An 18,701-nucleotide genomic window follows, 5' to 3' on the forward strand; every position below is an offset into this window, starting at 1 on the left:
GAGCAGGGAGGTCATTCAGCCCCTTTACACCGCACTGGTTAGGCCACACCTTGAGTACTGTGTCAAGTTCTGGGCCCCTCAGTTTAGGAAAGATGTTGAGTTACTGGAACGTGTCCAGAGAAGGGCAACTGAGCTGGGGAGGGGTTTGGAGCACAAGCCCTATGAGGAGAGGCTGAGGGAGCTGGGGTTGCTTAGCCTGGAGAAGAGGAGACTCAGGGGAGACCTTCTTGATCTCTACAACTACCTGAAGGGAGGTTGTAGACAGGCGGGGGCTGGTCTCTTCTCCCAGGCAACCAGCACCACAACAAGAGGACACAGTCTCAAGCTGCACCAGGGGAGGTTTAGACTGGATGTTAGGAAGAAATTCTTCATAGAGAGAGTGATTGCCCATTGGAATGGGCTGCCCAGGGAGGTGGCAGAGTCACCATCATTGGAAGTGTTTAGGAGGAGACTTGATGGGGTGCTTGGTGCCTTGGTTTAGTTGATTAGATGGTGCTGGATGATGGGTTGGATGCAATGATCTTGAAGGTCTCTTCCAACCTGGTATTCTAGTCTAGTCTACTCTAGTCTAGTCTAGTCTAGACAGGACTAGAGGAAATGGTTATAAGCTGTGCCAGGGAAGGTTTAGGCTGGATATTAGGAAATATTTCTTCATTGAAAGGGTTCTCAAATATTGGAATGGTCTGCCCAGGGCAGTGGTGGAGTTGCTGTCCCTGGGAGTGTTGAAGCACTGTGTGGACCTAGCACTCAGGAACATGGTTTAGTGTCGACCCTTCAGTGCTGGGTTGAAGGTTGGGCTGGATGATCTTTGAGATCTTTTCCAACCACATATATGTATTCTTTTTTCTGTGATCACTGTCTGTATTGTGTATCTGGGGACTTCATGCAAAGCTCCAAACCCCTTGTCAAAAAAAGGCTGGTGGAGGGTGGAAATGAAATAAATAAATAGAAATCAATCAACCAGTATAATGTATTTTCATTTTATTGGATAAATTAAATTATTCTGAGTATGTCTGTCAAGAAGATGGTTCATGTAAGTAAAATCATAAGTCTGAAAGATAATGAGAGCTGTGACTAGAAATGGATGTTAATTCTGCCTTCTATGTTATTTCACACATTAAGTATTTTTCAGTTGAAATTATTGGAAATTGCTTGGCTAAAGCCCTAAGTGCTCAAGAAGAAAATATGGAATGCTTCCAATCTGCATTTATGAATATAAAAGTATTTTAGTAAAAAAACCTGACTGAATCTGGAGTGAGAAAAGGGAAGGGTTTAGAGGATTCTTGGGGGAGGGGTTGTGTTTGTTGGGGTTTTTTGTTTGTATTATTATTATTATTATTATTTAAAGTTGGGGGAGGGCAGGGAGAAGAAGAAAAGTCAACACTGTGGTAATCAAATTTTCTTGGGTATATAAAGGCCTGCAGGATTTCTTTTCCCCACCTTATTGATAATTCCACTCTGGAGTACTGTCATAGGCAGGGATAAGCAGGGATAATAATGCCTCAAACAGGCATGGCAAAGCCCATGAAGCACCAAGACTTAAAAATTCTTAGTGGAGGTTGAAAGGAAAGAGACCATTCTTCAACATCTCTTTCTAACAAGTTTCAACAAACCAAAACTTCAGGAATGACAGCAGCTACCTTACTGCACCATACTTGGCTCCCCAGATCTTGTGAAATCTGTTTCTGGTGCAAGCATACAAGTGGTGGACTTCCTGTCCATTACAAATGGACTTGGAGCAGGCAACTAAGCAGGACTACACAAAAAAAAAGCCCAAACCACCTGCTGCAAATCAGGGCTGAGGCAGAAATCTCGGCTGAAATGGATATAGGGCAAGACCACAAGCAAGGCCCATGGAATGAAGGATTAGCCAAAGGAGGAGATCAGCTGGTCAAAAATCAAGGAAAGACCATTGTATTAAACATGAAGCCCGAGTTAAAACGAAGACCAGGAAAAATCATTAAGTCTTCCTGGTGGCATCACGGCTAGACTATCATATATTCCAATCCTTATATACACAAGGGACACAAGGCAATTCATGCTGAGGTTGAAACTGCAGGTTGCTCCTAAACACACAATTGCAAGCCAGTCACATTTCAAACCATGCATCTTTCAGGACACCCTAGCACTCCAGTGACAGACAGAAACCCTGAGCTCTCCAACTAAGTACCATAATTAGCAAGAAGAGCATAGAAAGGCACACATGGTCCATCTGTCAAATAAAGTCCCCCAGTTCTCTTCATACTGTCACAATCACACCCAACAGATGACTGCTGGGCATAAACAGCCCAGAGACATGTTCATAATGTGCTATGTCTGCAGTCTCACACCAGGTGATCTGTGAGTGCAGACAGGCATGCACATTGAGGATGGTCATGCAAATTCTTACAAGCTCTTAGACATGATCCAAGTTGTCTCAGAACCAGTATTAACATTCTAAAACTGTTTTTCAGGGAATGGATTCTGAAAAAAAATGCAACCTGTAAAAGAGCGATTATAAACTCTGAACGCTCTTAACAGGCAGTTAAGTGGGAGGCTGCAGATTCACCCTGAGATTTTGTAGTCTGTAGAACTCGGTGAGCCTCAGACCACGGAAAGCTATCTAGAAAAATGCATCCACAAACTGATCATGAAAGTAAGAGAAACCACCTCACATTCTCTTTTCTCTTCAGGGAGCAACCAAGACCTCTGGCAAAGACCCCATGTCATCCTTAGTAAGGGTTCTCTACTAGGCGTGCAAAACCCCATTCCACATACTGAGCTGTCATTGTTTCTGATCTGCAGAACTGAGTGCCAGTCATTTAGCAACAGCCAGCACACCCAACACTGCCATGCCCAAAGTACTGCCCTATCCATCCTAAAACATACATTTATATGCTGTCGAATGATTAAAATGTTTTAGGGAGATGATTAAAATGTTTTAGGGAGGTTCAGGGAGGTTCCCTAATTTATATGCTTGGTTTTACCTTAAGAGTGTATATTTCAGCATTACAATTACCCAACACTACTTTAGGATGCACTTCTAGCTCTTCCTTGGTCCAGAAGTTACATAGTTTTGTTGTGTAAGTCAACCACAGCAAAGGAACAGGTAAGACACACAGTTTTGTTTCACATCCTATTCACAGTTAGGTACTTTCTGAGACGCCTCAACCATGTCCCCCCCAAAACTTCTTGGTAAACTTGTAGCTTTGTGCTTTCAACATCACCTGCTTTGTCATCTGGGAAGAAAAACTCTCATAAAATATTTACAGTGAAATGTTCTTTCAGTTTAATGCATCCACTGAGAGAAGCTTTTTGTGGGTAAAGCTATTTGGACCAATCTCTTTCTGAAGACCAATACAAAACAGTAAATACGATCTTTAGCTGTGTCTTACCATCAAAGCTGGATAGAACACCCTAAACTTGATAAAGGCAAACAGTTCTTTTTTATAATGATATCCAATGCCTTAATGTGTTGTGTTTTTTTTCCCAAGAGAGAAGCCTTTGTGTGCCTGTCTCTGTGGCTGCAGACACAACAAGAAGACTGAGGGTTATCCTGGTTTCTGATCCTTCCATGGAGGGTGTCCCTTCTTTAAGTGTGCTCTTGTGTCCTGGTTTGAGGCCAGACAGATCCTCTGTTGCCCCTGAAAGGGGCAAAAGAATGACACTCACACAAATGGATTGCAGAACTGATGGAATGTTTAAATGGAAAAGTGGAAAGTGTTTTACAGAAGCTACAAGCACAGTGACAAAAGAATCCCGAAGTATAGAGTCCCCTAAAGCACACCCAAAGGCCTCCCAAAACTCCCCTTCTCCCCACCTAAGGGTGTACCCAAAACCCCCAGGGCTCTTTCTTCCCCCTGCTAGGCTAGTCTCAGGCTGGCCAAGGTCTGAGACTCCTCCCCCCCCCCACCTTCTCCTCCTGGCATTAGGCCTAGCCAGGCCTAAGTGGCCTTGAGATACTCTGTCATTGTTACCCATTAGGGAGCATCTCCCGTGCCAACAGAGAGGGAAGAAAGAGGAAAAGAATGACTTTGCAGATGGATTTCTAAGGCACAGGATATTATGGATATGAAACACACTATTTCCTGTGCCCACCTACTGGGTTGGACCCTCTGGACACCAGAGGTGCAGCTGATGTGGCAGCAGCTGGAGGCACCCAGCCCAAACTGCCACAATTTGTCACTAAGAACCCAGGACAGTTCCTGTGATAATTCTATGAGCTGAATCCAGAAAATGGGGATCTCTCTTCTTTTGTTCTCTGATTCTCTCTCACTCACTCTCTCTCTTCACTTTTCCTGCTCCCTTTCCCTCTGCTCCAGTCCAGTCTAATGAACCAAATTCATCTGCCATGTGGCATCAGTTTGCCTTTATTTAAGGCAATTATTTGAATCTTAGCACAACCCCCCCTGCTGACTAGGATTGGTACAGGATAATCATGGTGGTCATGACAATTGTGACTTGAAGTTCCTTCGTCTCAGACGAGACTGACTACCAGGTGCTGAAAAAAGTAATAAAAAAAAAGTTGCAGTAGCAGTTGGAAAGCATCCTCACTGTCACGAGCCCACTGGTATGTTGCATCTCTCTTAAATTATCTTTTGATTCTTAGTGTGGTGCCACTTTAGCACATCTGAGCATAAAACACCTCACACTGTTGTCCCCAAATCATAAGATTACAGAGAAATTCCTGAATCTGACACGCTAATTTTAGAAAGCAGTCAAAAGGGATCCACATCACCTGGCTGACAAATGTTGTTTCTGTTAAGGGATTAGGATTAATCTGGTAGAATCAGCATTAAGTAAACCCAAACTAGAGACCAGTTTATAGTTTCACCTTCTGATGAGTTTCAGCTCACTCAGGTAAGGACAGTTACCAAAACTGTTTAGAAATGGCAGAACCCTCATCACCACCCACAGAGTGAAAGCAGTTGCTCTCCAGGGCCTGCTTCTTTCATCATTGAAACATCTTTCCACCATAGCAGGTCTGAAGATTAAAGCTTTTCTGATGTTCACAGAACAGTGGCAATGCTTTCAAGATTTCTCCTGGACCATCACCCAAGTGCCCTTCCCTTGGCACAGTAACTGAGTCTCCCAGAGGAAAATGTATCAGCAATAAAACAAGCAATGCCTAAGCACATCAAATGTCAAAAAGTGGCTATCACAAAGAAGATTTTGAAGCCAGTGAAGAAGGAAATACTGAAGACTAGAAATGTTTATTGGGGGGGGGGGGGGAGGGAGTGGAGGGAAACACCAAAAAAACACTTTAGCAATGGCTGAGAGAAACTGAGGACACAGTACCTACAATATAGAAAAGAGCAGCAGCTTGCTTGCACACAAGACAACTGCTGAAGGAAACATCCCTCAGCTGCTTATGAGCACCCTGGGAGTAAGCACACATATATACAAAATACTACTTGAGGTAAAACTCATCTCTTTTTCTCATCTAGGAGAAACCCTCCAAATCTCTGGTTTTCATTCACACAGAGAAACAAATCCATTGCTATAAAAATAAAATAATCTTAGGTAATTACAACCTACTATCTATAATCCTATAGATTTTAACACTCCAGTTCAACTCTTCAGTTTCATCTCAGCTTGTTCAGGCTGCTCTGTCACATGTTGGATGTTAAAAGCCTACTCGGCCTACCCCTTCTCTAAATCCAGTAAAAGGGAACACAGGGCTTCAAAAGTCACTTCAGATCTTCTAAAGATCTAAATTATCTTAGAGATAATTATCTTCATTGACCATAAAGGGAGCTGAACAAAACAGTCTCTCAAATTACAGCACTTAGGCAGTATAAACCCAGGCCTTAATACATAACTTCAAAAGGCATGTGACTAGCTACTTCGGCTTCAGAGGGATAACATCTGTGGTTAAAACCTTTCCTGACAACACTGACCATAGTAAAGGGCAGTATTTATGGTTTATGAAGGTGGTGTGAGAAGGCTACACAAACATTAAAGGGATGAAGACTGCCCCAGAAAAGCATGTAAAGTGATTTTTCATTGCTAACCACTGATGCAGCTGAAGTATAACTCTTACCTGAATTCCTACACCTTTGGATCAATAGGACAGTATGTAACCACTGTGGTAATGAACATCTTCTATTTGTACATCCAGTTTTCTTGTTAAAAGCAGGTGCTTAACAACAATTCACTCCTAACTTTCCAGGTTCAAGCGTGGTGTATGGATATCCACGTGGCAATTCAAAAGCCAAAATCAACCAGCTGAGAGGAACTCACTGAGCTTGAATTTTGCATGGAATCATTCTTGACCATAAGTTACAGTGTGCACCTGTTTCCTGGTTTTCAGCACACTTTCCAAGAAGTTCTGCTAATTCAAATAATTCAAAACAAAATTCCATCAGATTTCTCTTTCATGAAACACACGTTGGGTATTTGAATCTATGCAAGGCTCCAGTATCCAGGCAGCAGAGAGGCTTGCAGTCTTTAATGCAGTCTGACCTTAGAACTCTGCAAGGGTTTGCAAACATCACTGAAATCTGTATGAACTCAACATCAGAAATAGCACACAGCATATCATACTCACACAGAACCCCAAACAAGCAGGGATGTACAGGCACTTGGCACCTTGGTAAGGTTACCTTAGTTATCTTCTTTCATGATAGCACATGATGCTCACTGAAGGGTTTTTACAAATGGAGATATTATATTTTAAAGTGTTTAGCAATTATAGATATACAGCTTGAGAAGTCAAGTGTCTGTTTTTTGTAATGTACTTATCACTTTTGATATTGAAGAATCTACTTGACAGTAGTGCTCCCAGTGTTATGTGTTGCTACTGGGAGCATTCAGCACTTCCACTAATCACACTTCACAGTCTCATACTGTGCATTAAAAATAATAAATACCTAAAGCTTGTCTTATAGAATAAAACAGCCACAGAGAAGGGTTATTTGGAGGTCAGGGGAATGCAGGGAGCCTCTGCAGAGAGATTTTCACGGCTTGCAAGCAGTGACTTCAGGTTCAACTTGGCCAAGTTGCACTAACTACCATACACAGGACCTGCACCTTCTGACGTGGAGCACAGCAGCAGAGGAGGGATTATGGCCCTGGTGACACTTTGTGCAGATGCAAGAATGGTCTGAAATTCTTCTCTTCAAAAATGGGTGTACAGCAGAAGACAACAAGTGTAGATGTCAATTTAGGAAAGATGGAGAAGGAAGGAAGGAGAATTGGGGTTGACATTCTCATTTGGGAAAAGATCCACTCACCTGTGGAGCTACTGTATGCCTTTAATGGAACAGAGGTGTTTACTAAGGCCCTGTGCTCTCAAGTATGTCCAGTAAGTCTGATTATTTCAAAGTACAGATACATGGTTAACTGTATGGCATTCAACAAGGCCAAGTGCTGGGTGCTGCACTTCAGTCACAAAACCCCCTCCTCTGAAGGGAGGTTGGAAGGAGGAGGAAGACAGCCTCTTCTTGATGACAAGTGACAGCACTAAAAGAAATGGTTATAAGCTGCACAGGAGAGGTTTATATTGAATATCAGGAAAAATTCCTTCATCAAAAAGGTTAGGGAGCATGGGAACAGGCTGCCCAGGGATTCCTGAAGCCCCCATGCCTGGGGATGTTTGGATGTGGAGCTCAGTGACATAGTCTAGCAGTTGTGTAGAGGAAGATTAGGTTATAGTTGGACTCAGTCTCAAGTTCTTCTCTAACCAAGCAATTCTATGATGTTTGTAAAGCATTTTGAGATCCATGAACCCTCAGCAAACTGGTCCTGGGGTCCAACCTGCAGTATCATTGGGATATCAAATACCTTAGAACTCCAGACAAGTATCAAAGAAACACCTCCTTTCATTCCAATGGTTCAATTTACCACTGGGAACAAAGGTTTTGTATGCCCTTGTATACGGCTCAGGAAGTGAGGAAATAACTACCCACATCCACTGTTGAGTCCTTGAATATAACCGATCTGTGAAATCATTACCCTATCATCCCCTCACAAGAATCAGCATAAACAAAGGGGTTTGGTTGGGTTTTTTTGGTGGTTGTGGTGGGTTTTTTAAGAACTGAGAAGGAAGAGTGAAGGACAACTCCTAACTACAAGAATCGACTTCTCTTTGCAATACCATATGTGCACCTGAGTTTGAAGTAGATGCACCAAACATAAATTAGCAAGCTTTGGAAACTACCTGAGTGTAAATGGTTGCAGACCTATGTAATACATCATTAGGTGTTTTATGTACTTTTAACATTTGGCAGGTTTATTACTACCTGAAGCTTCCCCCTTCCAGAGAAGAGCTCCTTTTCTTATACACGGCCTATGGCAACAACCCCCAACCCACATGATTTTTAGAAGTTCCAATGACTGAAAGAAACCACAAAAAAGCACAAGTCACAAATGGTAAGATGGATATAAAGCTGCCCTTCCTTCCCTTCTGCCCAAGTGAAATAACAAAGAAAGAACAGTGGAAGTTCAGTCCTGTGTTTCTCAAGTGCAGATCGAAACAAGCCCTCACTTACTAGATTTTCTTTGCTAGTTACATTGCAACTTCCTCCTCTGTCACAACAAGATAAGTGGAAGAGCCCTCTGACACACTTTGCCTCCAGAAAGCCACCCCAAGGGAGTTGTACTGGCTGGTAAATAACCACATGCTTAAACAACATTGTTCTTTTTAATAATAATAACAAAATAAAGTAGCAGAGCTTGCATAAGCAACAATAAATCAAGTCTATCTCTCAGCCAACTCGAAGACGAGACCAACCTGGCGGTAAGGCAAGATTTCCAAACCCATACTCTTAATGTTTAGAAGTTTAAAGCTGAATCAATATCCCACTGCCAACAGAACATTTTCTACCTCTCAGTTCCATGAAAGTGGCCTTTCAAAAATATTTTGCAATAGTAAGATAACCCACATCCTCCAAATACAGTCATCCCCTCATGTGTACCTTTTGTACAACGATAAGAAAATCTTAAAAGTGCAAACTGAAAACATGGACAATATCACCACAGCTTTGCTTCTGTTAACAGTTTCTGAGCTGAAGCAGCTATTACTTAAAGCACAGTGAATTTTACCACAGCAATGACAGTGTCCTTATTGCAAAGATCACACTGCAGTATTGCCACATTCAATTCAAAAGTACTTGGGAACACTGCATCAAGAGCCTAATTTAACTCCTAATAGAAATCATTCTGTAATAAATACAAAACTACAAACAAAACTAGGAAACAAAATGAAGACAAGGAAGCTAACTTTCAGAAATTACATTGTAGCTTACAAGACAAGTTTTAAAAAATTGGGGGAGGAAGAAAGAAAACAAACAAACAAATAAAAAAGTTAAACTTCAAGTTTCCCAAGCTAAAGTGATCCTGCATGAAGCCTGGACATTTTCAGATCCCCTAATGTCCCCTGAACATTTTCCTTCTCTCCTAATGCTATAATCAAACCAAATCACCCTGGATGAAATAAGTTTAAGTGCTACATAATACAAGAAGACAAATGTGGGGGGAATGGACAGACAGGACATGGATGGTACAGGACATGACACAGGACACAAAGCTTCTCTGCTGCTTTTTCCAAAAGAAAGGCAACTAAGCCCATACATTGACACTAACCCACAGAAAACACTTATGAAACCCCTTGTTTTCTAATTGATAAAGATACATACCCCTATGATACTCAAGCCTTTCAGGTAGTCCTGACGAGGTTGGGCTTGTGGCACACAGCCTGCTAGAACCACTTTCTTCTTCCCTTCTTGGGCTTTCCTAAAGAAGGACAGACAGACTTGGTGTTAATAGTTACAAAACTGATTTCAACCTCAAAGTAGTCATATTGCACATGACATGGGAAAGCAACCACAAACCGTCCCAAATCCAAAGCAACCTGTACAAATTTGAGCCTCAAGAAACCAAAGAAATCAACATACCAAAAGAACCCCACAGGAAGCTATGGCACATGTGGCTCATTTTGGGGAGTATCTAGAGAGGCCACTACCACTGTGTATCATGGGCAAAAGTATAACTGTGAAAGCCCTAAGCAAGTTAAATTAACCTTCACTTGTCACAATGATAGCAGAGAATCTGGCCAAGAAAATGAGCCAGAGATATTAAATGCAATCAGGAGAAGTCGGACAGAATGCAATGGACAGCCCATACAATCAGCAGCCACTGGCTCAGAGCGCAGTATTTATGTTATACCAGTCAGAAATGACCAGCTATATCAGTTTTATGATGTTTACTTTAAAATGCTCATGTAAATGCTTTTTTAAAATCATATTGAGCATTTTCAAGCTTGAACGGCTTGCCTTTGGCAGAGAAACATTTCTCAGGATATTAACTGACATCTTTCCTTAGCTTTGATGCTACCTTTCTCCCAAGTAGGAAACCAAAACACTAAGATATGCTAACATTGCTCACTTTGCTAGAGTACTCTGACTCATTTTCAATTCAGCAGTGAATATCGAGCCATCACACTGTCTTGAAACTACAGGAAGGCCTAAACAGAACTATTGGCTGCATACAAAACAGTCAGATGCAAAGCCTGCTTATGTTCATTAAACTTGGAAGATCATCCATTAACACATTAACCCAGCATGACTACTGCATTACAATTTGTAAAACAGTAAAGAAGAGAAGCAATGAATAATTTTAGCAGATTTTCTGGTTCTAACATGTTATGGGTTGCACTAAGAACTATCTTTCACAGTTGCACACTGTATCACAACCCCCTGGCAGACTTCTGTCAAACTGGAACCTTGTAAATCTGTATTTTCTCCAGCAATATATGGATTCATGAAGTGTTTACTGTTATGTTGGAACAGGATAAGACATGTCATAACATTTTCCACACACACACACACACACACACATCTTACCAGAAATAAACAACTCCTTACACAGTTTTATACTCCTCAGCTTGTTTGAGCTGCCTCCAAGCTCAATGCACTACAGAAAGTGAGGTTCAACAAGCACAAGGATTCTACACTCAGCATCTGGAGATCTCCAGTAAATGCAGATTTAACAAAAGAAATTAAAAAATAAAATAAAAAAAACCCAGACTGGTATCACACATAGTTCCACCACTCACAATTTTCACTTTGTAGAATTAGAACAGAACAGAACAGAATAGAATAGAATAGAATAGAACAGAATAGAATAGAACAGAATAGAACAGAATAGAATAGAATAGAACAGAACAGAACAGAATAGAACAGAACAGAATAGAATAAGGTTGGAAAAGACCTTTGAGGGTCATCGAGTTCATCATCATCTAAACCATGGCACCAAGCACCCCATCCAGTCTCTTCTTAAACACTTCCAATGATGGTGACTCCACCACCTCCCTGGGCAGCACATTCCAATGGCCAATCACTCTTCCTGTGAAGAATTTCTTCCTAACATCCAGCCTAAACTTTCCCTGGTGCAGCTTGAGACTGTGTCCTCTTGTTCTGGTGCTGGTTTCCTGGGAGAAGAGACCAGCGCCCACCTGGCTACAACCTCCCTTCAGGTAGTTGTAGAGAGCAAGGTCTCCCCTGAGCCTCCTCTTCTCCAGGCTAAGCAACCCCAGCTCCCTCAGCCTCTCCTCATGGGGCTTGTGCTCCAGACCTCTCACCAGCTTAGTTGCCCTTCTCTAGACATGTTCAAGCAACTCAACATCTTTCCTAAATGAGGGGCCCAGAACTGGACACAGTACTTATTCTGGACTAATTTATTTACAAATTACACCCAAATTGTAATACGAAATGAGCTTGCAGGCCACCTCAGCAAATACCTTATGTGGGCTGCTTAACTACAATGAGGCATTTTGGAGGAACAAATTAAATAGCCTCTACAGAGACAAGTATGAAATAACAGGAAAATGTATGACACCCATTATCTCCTATCTATCATAAATGCAGCAAATCTCTGTGAAGTGTTCAATTTTGGTTTACTAGGGTCTTCAGGAAATCTTCAGACATTCATCACACACAGCTTCACTGGCCCTCTACTTGCATGCTGAAATGTATAATATAAATGCAAATCATTTCATCTCTTCCTTGATAATATTTCTGTGGCTAAAGAACTATGATGAAATGCTCATTAAGTATATATATATATATCTTGGGCAGGGAATCTGGCAATATGTCTGCAAAATCTACAACGCTTCTTTTCTTTCAATTCTAAATATTTAAAGGCTTTGCCAAACTTCAATAAAAGTCACCTACTTCTACACAGCCAAGTAAAAAATGTAAAAAAAAAAATAATCCTACTTAGTGCATTACCTGAAAATGTCACACAGCACCATGTGACACTCCACTAACTCAAAAGATGAAAATCCCTATCTGTATAGTCTAACAGCTTCAACCCAATGCCTCCAGGCAAGACAGTAAGACCTGTCTCCCGCAAACAAAGCACACATCCCTGGGCAGCTCTGCATCTGGTGTCATCGGCTGCTAGTATCAGCCATCTCCATCTACTTGAAAACCTGTGAGTACTACTGAAGGAAAAGCTTTTATTTGAGTCTTTTTAGCTGAGGAAAAAAAAAAATAAACAAAGTTTCCCTTGACACATTAAATGGCATTTTAATGTTATTTCACAGCTTTAACATTTTGCCAATATCTTCTGGGACTACAACTGGAGCTGGGGGGAAAAGTTAAACTGAATATTCTTCATAATAAGCATTGCTTTCATTTAACTTTTTTAAAGTCATGCAGGTCTCTACAGAGTAAAGAATTCTGTAGAGCAGGATTTTACTTCTTTTTTTTTTTGCTTTAAAATGCAATTAAGTGGAAATGTCAGAATTAAATTCTCAACCATAAGGTATTTTCATGCTATACATAAGACACTGTACAGTCCACGACACCCACCAGAAATGAAAAACCTTTGTAAGGAAATTATGAAGAGTTTTTGCCTCATTTTCAAGCAACCACTTCTCCAAATGTGCACTCCAGTCCTATATTGTCATCTCCTTTTAATGTGGTCTAATGAGCTCTCCTCATATTAACATAAGCCTACAAAAATTATTCTTCAGAAATCTACTTAGTACAGAAACTCTATTAAAAAAAAGCCTTTATCCTTCAAAACTGTGAATAGGAATGAGAATGATACCTCATGGAATCTAGTAGGCGGTATGAATAAATATCTTCCCTTTCAGACTTCCTTTCTATTTTTCAATTACAAGAACCTCACCTTCAAGTTTCGATTTAATTGACTCAAGAAACATTTTCTAGAAATGCATTCTTTTTCTAAACACTACTTGCACAATCTGAATAGAAATTTAATTGGAGCAATTCTTTAAAGAAAGGTATTATTCAAGCTACTTCCTAAATAATGGGAGGAGGAACAAAAAAAAAAAGGTAAGAAACAAGAGGGGCATGCAAAAAAGTACTGCATACAGTAGAAGACTTGTTAAAGATCTGTAATGCAACTCCCTCACAGATACAGCCATTACAACTATAACTGTACTATTAGTCTTAATGAAATACATTCCATGCATTCTGCTTTCTACAAAGCAAATTTGAGATGTCAGAATCATAGAATGGTCTGGGTTGGAAGGGTCCTGGAAAGGTCATCTGAGTCCAACCCCCTATGCAGTCAACAGGAGCATCTTCAACTAGATCAGGTTGCCCAGAGCCCTGTCAATCTTCACAGTATCACAGTATCACTAAGGTTGGAAGAGACCTCAAAAGATCATCAAGTCCAACCTGTCACCACAGACCTCATGACTAGACCATGGCACGAAGTGCCACGTCCAATCCCCTCTTGAATACCTCCAGGGATGGTGACTCCACCACCTCCCTGGGCAGCCCATTCCAATGACGAACGACTCTCTCCATGAAGAACTTTCTCCTCACCTCGAGCCTAAACTTCCCCTGGTGCAGTTTGAGACTGTCCCCCCTTGCTCTGGTGCTGGTTGCCTGGGAGAAGAGACCAACCCCTTCCTGGCTACAACCACCTTTCAGGTAGTTGTAGAGAGCACTTTGAATAGCTCCAGAGTTGGGACCTCAACTACCTCCATAGGCAATCTGTTCCACCACTCTCATGCCAAACAGCTTGTTCCTAACAAGTAACAGTACAAAGAATTTGTTCCTAGGACAGGGGGAAACTTCTGTGTTGCTTATGTGCACTTCTATTTATGTTAGAAACCTGCCCAAATTAGAGTATTTCCCACATAATTTTATGCAATGTGTTGTTGTATGGTTCCTCTAGTATTTTTTTCCTGAGCTCCAAGAAAATTTGGTTAATTACACAATAAAGATAAAAAACATCTCCTTCACCCTCCAAAAAAAGCCCCCAGTAAGCATTTTCTCCATCAGCAGTGTGTGCGTAGCAACACTGTGGGACAGCCTGCAGCCGGCGCAGGAACCTGCACCACCTTTTCACAGCATGGCTGCTCAGGTGTGGTATCACCACAGGAACAAAAGGTGTTTAGACCAACAAACATGGAGACCTTACCCTTAGTGTGGCACAGTCAAATAAGAGAAGAAGCAAGAGCAGAATCTCCAGTAAAAGCAATGAACTCAGGGGGAAATTGCTTTACAGTGAGCTTGTTAAGCTTTGCATTGATAGTAGCTGGGAGATGTTCATAAAATAGCAAGAGCAACTAATGCCAAAATTTAACAGGAAATATCTTTTATCTGAAATTAAAATGGATCCTGAAATGAAAATTTCAACCTGAATCCTACCAGGCAGCTCCAACCGACCATACCCTCAAGTAAGTTTCTACATCAATGAGTTACTTATAGCACACACAGTATTCCTCTTCCCACTGCAGTACCAGCACAAAGCCACAACTTCCACGTTAAGATCTGTACAGTTAAATCAAATTGTGTAGCACACCAGTATAGTTTATTCATGCCATTCTCATGGACTTCTATCACAAAATCCACAGAACCCTTAATAAGATATTTTAGAATGGTGTGAAGCCATAATTCAGCAGGGAATTTGTATCTAGAAAGGGCCAAAGAAATGTTAACACACATGAAAAAGTTCTGCTAAGGCAGTTTCAGCTGAATACAGCATGAGCTGAGTATATGATGAGATCAGACTGCCAAGGGATATAAAAAGCAAAATCAGGAGGATACTCCTTCCCAGGCTATAGAAATGATGTGATGTCTCCAGGGAAAAAGAAATGCTATTTAGGTAAAAATTCAAATGTGTGAAAGATCTTCCAAGTGTCTCATCTGCTGAATTAATCATTAGGGAGCCACAAGTTTTAAAGGCAGCACAACATCCCTGGAATGAAAAGATGGGGCCTGTATAGCATCTGGAATACACTCCTGGAAATCCATAAAAAAATCACACAGCTAACTGCTGTTTGAAAAATTAAAAATGCTACCTTAAACTGTGGCTTTACAGGCTTTGAGCCAACCTAATGTCTCATCAGCAGCCAGAGGCTCGCTTCCCATCCTCCCTGTCTGCTATTGCTTCTACCTTTCTCCAGCTCCAACCTCTCTCATTTCTGACTATCTGGCATCACCTTCTTCTGTTTCAAGCTCTGTACCCTTCCAGGGCCCCATTCAACTCACATAGAATACATAGAATACATAGAATAGAATACATAGAATAAACCAGGTTGGAAGAGACCTTCAAGATCATCGCGTCCAACCCATCACCAATCCAACACCGCCCAAGCAACTAACCCACAGCACCAAGCACCCTGTCAAGTCTTCTCCTAAAAACCTCCAGTGATGGCGACTCCACCACCTCCCCAGGCAGCCCATTCCAATGGGCAATCACTCTTTCTGTATAGAACTTTTTTCTAACATCCAGCCTGAACCTCCCCTGGCGCAGCCTGAGACTGTGTCCTCTTGTTCTGGTACTGCTTGCCTGGGAGAAGAGACCAACATCCGTCTGTCTACAACCTCCCTTCAGGTAGTTGTAGAGAGTAATAAGGTCACCCCTGAGTCTCCTCTTCTCCAGGCTAAGCAACCCCAGCTCCCTCAGCCTCTCCTCGTAGGGCTTATGTTCCAAACCCCTCACCAACTTTGTTGCTCTTCTCTGGACTCATTCAGGCAAGTCAACCTCCTTCCTAAACTGAGGGGCCCAGAACTGGACACAGTACTCGAGGTGCGGCCTAACCAGTGCAGTGTACAGGGGCAGAATGACCTCCCTGCTCCTGCTGGCCACACTGTTCCTGATGCAGGCCAGGATGCCATTGGCCCTCTTAGCTGCCTGGGCACACTGCAGGCTCATGTTCATTCTACCGTCGACCAGCACCCCCAGGTCCCTCTCAGCCTGACTGCTCTCCAGCCACTCTGACCCCAGCCTGTAGCTCTGCATGGGGTTGCTGTGGCCAATGTGCAGAACCCGGCACTTGGATGTGTTAAATCTCATGCCGTTGGACTCTGCCCAACTGCCCAGCCTGTCGAGGTCCCTCTGCAGAGCCTCTCTACCCTCCAGCAGATCAACTCCTGCGCCCAGCTTGGTGTCGTCAGCAAATTTACTGATGATGGACTCGATGCCCTCGTCCAGATCATCAATAAAGATGTTAAAGAGCATGGGGCCCAGCACTGATCCCTGGGGCACACCACTGGTGACTGGCTGCCAGCTGGATGTGGCACCATTCACTACCACTCTCTGGGCTCGGCCCTCCAGCCAGTTCCTAACCCATCGCAGTGTGGTCCCATCCAAGCCATGGGCTGACAGCTTGGCCAGGAGCTTGCTATGGGGAATGGTGTCAAAGGCCTTGCTGAGGTCCAGGTAGACTACATCCACAGGCCTCCCCACATCCACCAGGCGGGTCACCTGATCATAGAAGGAGATCAGGTTGGTCAGGCAGGACCTGCCCTTCCTAAACCCATGCTGGCTGGGCCTGATCCCTTGGCCATCCTCTAAGTGTTGTGTGATTGCACTCAGGATGACCTGCTCCATAATCTTTCCTGGTACTGAGGTCAGGCTGACAGGCCTGTAATTCCCTGGCTCATCCAACCGGCCCTTCTTGTGGATGGGTACCACGTTGGCCAGCTTCCAGTCAGCTGGGATCTCTCCAGTGAGCCAGGACTGATGAAAAATAATGGAGAGTGGTTTGGCCAGCTCATCTGCCAGCTCTCTCAGCACCCTAGGATGGATCCCATCTGGTCCCATGGACTTGTGGGGGTCCAAGCTGCTGAGGAGAGCTCCTATCACTTGCTCATGGAACAAAGGGAAACCATGCAGCTCCCTGGCTCCCTCTGCCAGTTCTCACTAACATAGGAGAAACCCAGTGAGTCAAGTTTGTTGTTTGTTTCTTCTTCAATTCGTTGTTAGCTCATGGGGAAAGGGCTGCAGCAGCACTGAAACAGACATACAGAGAAAGCTCTTGGGAAGGAAATGTAAAATGGTAAGGATATGGAAATTGTTTCATCTATGATGAGCTCAAGTTTCATGAAACCTCTAGGTATCACCCTGCACCCTCTGAACTTGTCTTCTTTGGCACAAACCATCAGGTAACACATAAAAGGGGGAAAGTAAGTTGCACATTGCACTCCTGACAAAAGCAAGCACGTCTTTTGTGAAAACATTTCAAAAACACAAACATTTGCTCTATCAGACTTCAACCTGAGGCCATAAAGATGTGCTCCAAGCAAAAAATAAAAGCACTAACAAAACAAACAAACAAAAAATAATTCCACCAATAGAGCCTTCTATAGGAGGTGAGAAGACAGCTCTGAGAATGACCCCGAGACAGTCGGGCTAAGAAAGCAAGTGTGGTTTATCTACGTTTGGATACGTGCAGTATCTGTAAGAATACACATTACACTTCCTGCATCATTCCCACTCTCAGAAAAAATGCATTTGAATGCACTACTCAAACTTCTGCTTTTCAAGTTTAACAGATCCATCCAGGCTTTTCTAGCAGATGCTTGCATTCATCATACTCAAAACTGACGGATTAGCAGCTGCTTCCAAACTATAGGGATTTTCCCAACACAGCTTATTGCATTAGTTCCTATATCTTAGTTTCAATGAAAATTTGGTTTCATCCAGCTACTTGGCACACAAGTGAAGTAACTGAAGGTTTGCCTGCAAAAGACTATCTAGTTTTAAATTGTTGACCCAGTCAAGTCTGTGCCTGGGTTTTACTCAAATTTCCTGTAAATGTAACTTTATAGGCAGCAACTAAAGATCCAACAGTTCCTCTTGAGCAGTCCTTACTCAGACAAATACAGTATTTTAGTGGTGGCTGACAGTCTTTTCTTCCTGCAAAGGCTTTTAGAATCATAGAATGGTTTGGGTTGCAAGGGATCTCCAAGGTCATCAAATCCAATCCCCTCTGCAGTCCACAGGGACATCCTCAACTAGATCAGGTTGCCCGGAGCCTTGACGAGTCTCACCTTGAATAGCTCCAGAGATGGGACCTCATCCACCTCCCTGGGCAACCTGTTTCAGTGTTCCACTAGCCTCAAGGTAAAGAGCTTATTCCTAACAAGCAACAGTGCAAATATTTTACCAAATTGAAATCACATCCATGTGTATTCAGAAAGAGATGTGATGAAGGAATAAATCCTAAATCTTCACTGGGCTGGTAATGCAGGACTTTCAATAGTAAAGACTGGCTTCACCATGGGCAAGTACACATTCTCCAAGTAAAATAATCACAACCTTTCAGATCCTTACCTACTCACTGAAGTTAAATTACTTAAGATCACAATTAGGCAAATGTCTAACTACTGTCTTAGATAAGGTTGTCTTCCTGCAGTAGGTCTTTTATTACTGATTGTCAATGAAAAACCTTTAGCATGTTTCAGTTAAAAGTGGGGAAATAAAAGCCCATCTCATTCTCTGAACTCTGT

At 42.4% G+C, this 18,701-nt stretch overlaps 1 protein-coding gene across 1 annotated transcript in view; it reads right to left on the reverse strand.

The window, feature by feature from the left end:
- Positions 1–18,701, reverse strand: part of CDKAL1 (CDK5 regulatory subunit associated protein 1 like 1) — a 439,319-nt gene that overhangs the window by 299,696 nt on the left and 120,922 nt on the right. Inside the window, exon 5 of the mRNA XM_054164266.1 lies at positions 9,618–9,714. Coding sequence (XP_054020241.1) covers positions 9,618–9,714 — 97 coding nt within the window. The remainder of the gene's footprint in view (positions 1–9,617; positions 9,715–18,701) is intronic.

Source organism: Dryobates pubescens, chromosome 9 (assembly GCF_014839835.1).
Source record: "Dryobates pubescens isolate bDryPub1 chromosome 9, bDryPub1.pri, whole genome shotgun sequence".
In the NCBI taxonomy this organism is placed as follows: domain Eukaryota; kingdom Metazoa; phylum Chordata; class Aves; order Piciformes; family Picidae; genus Dryobates; species Dryobates pubescens.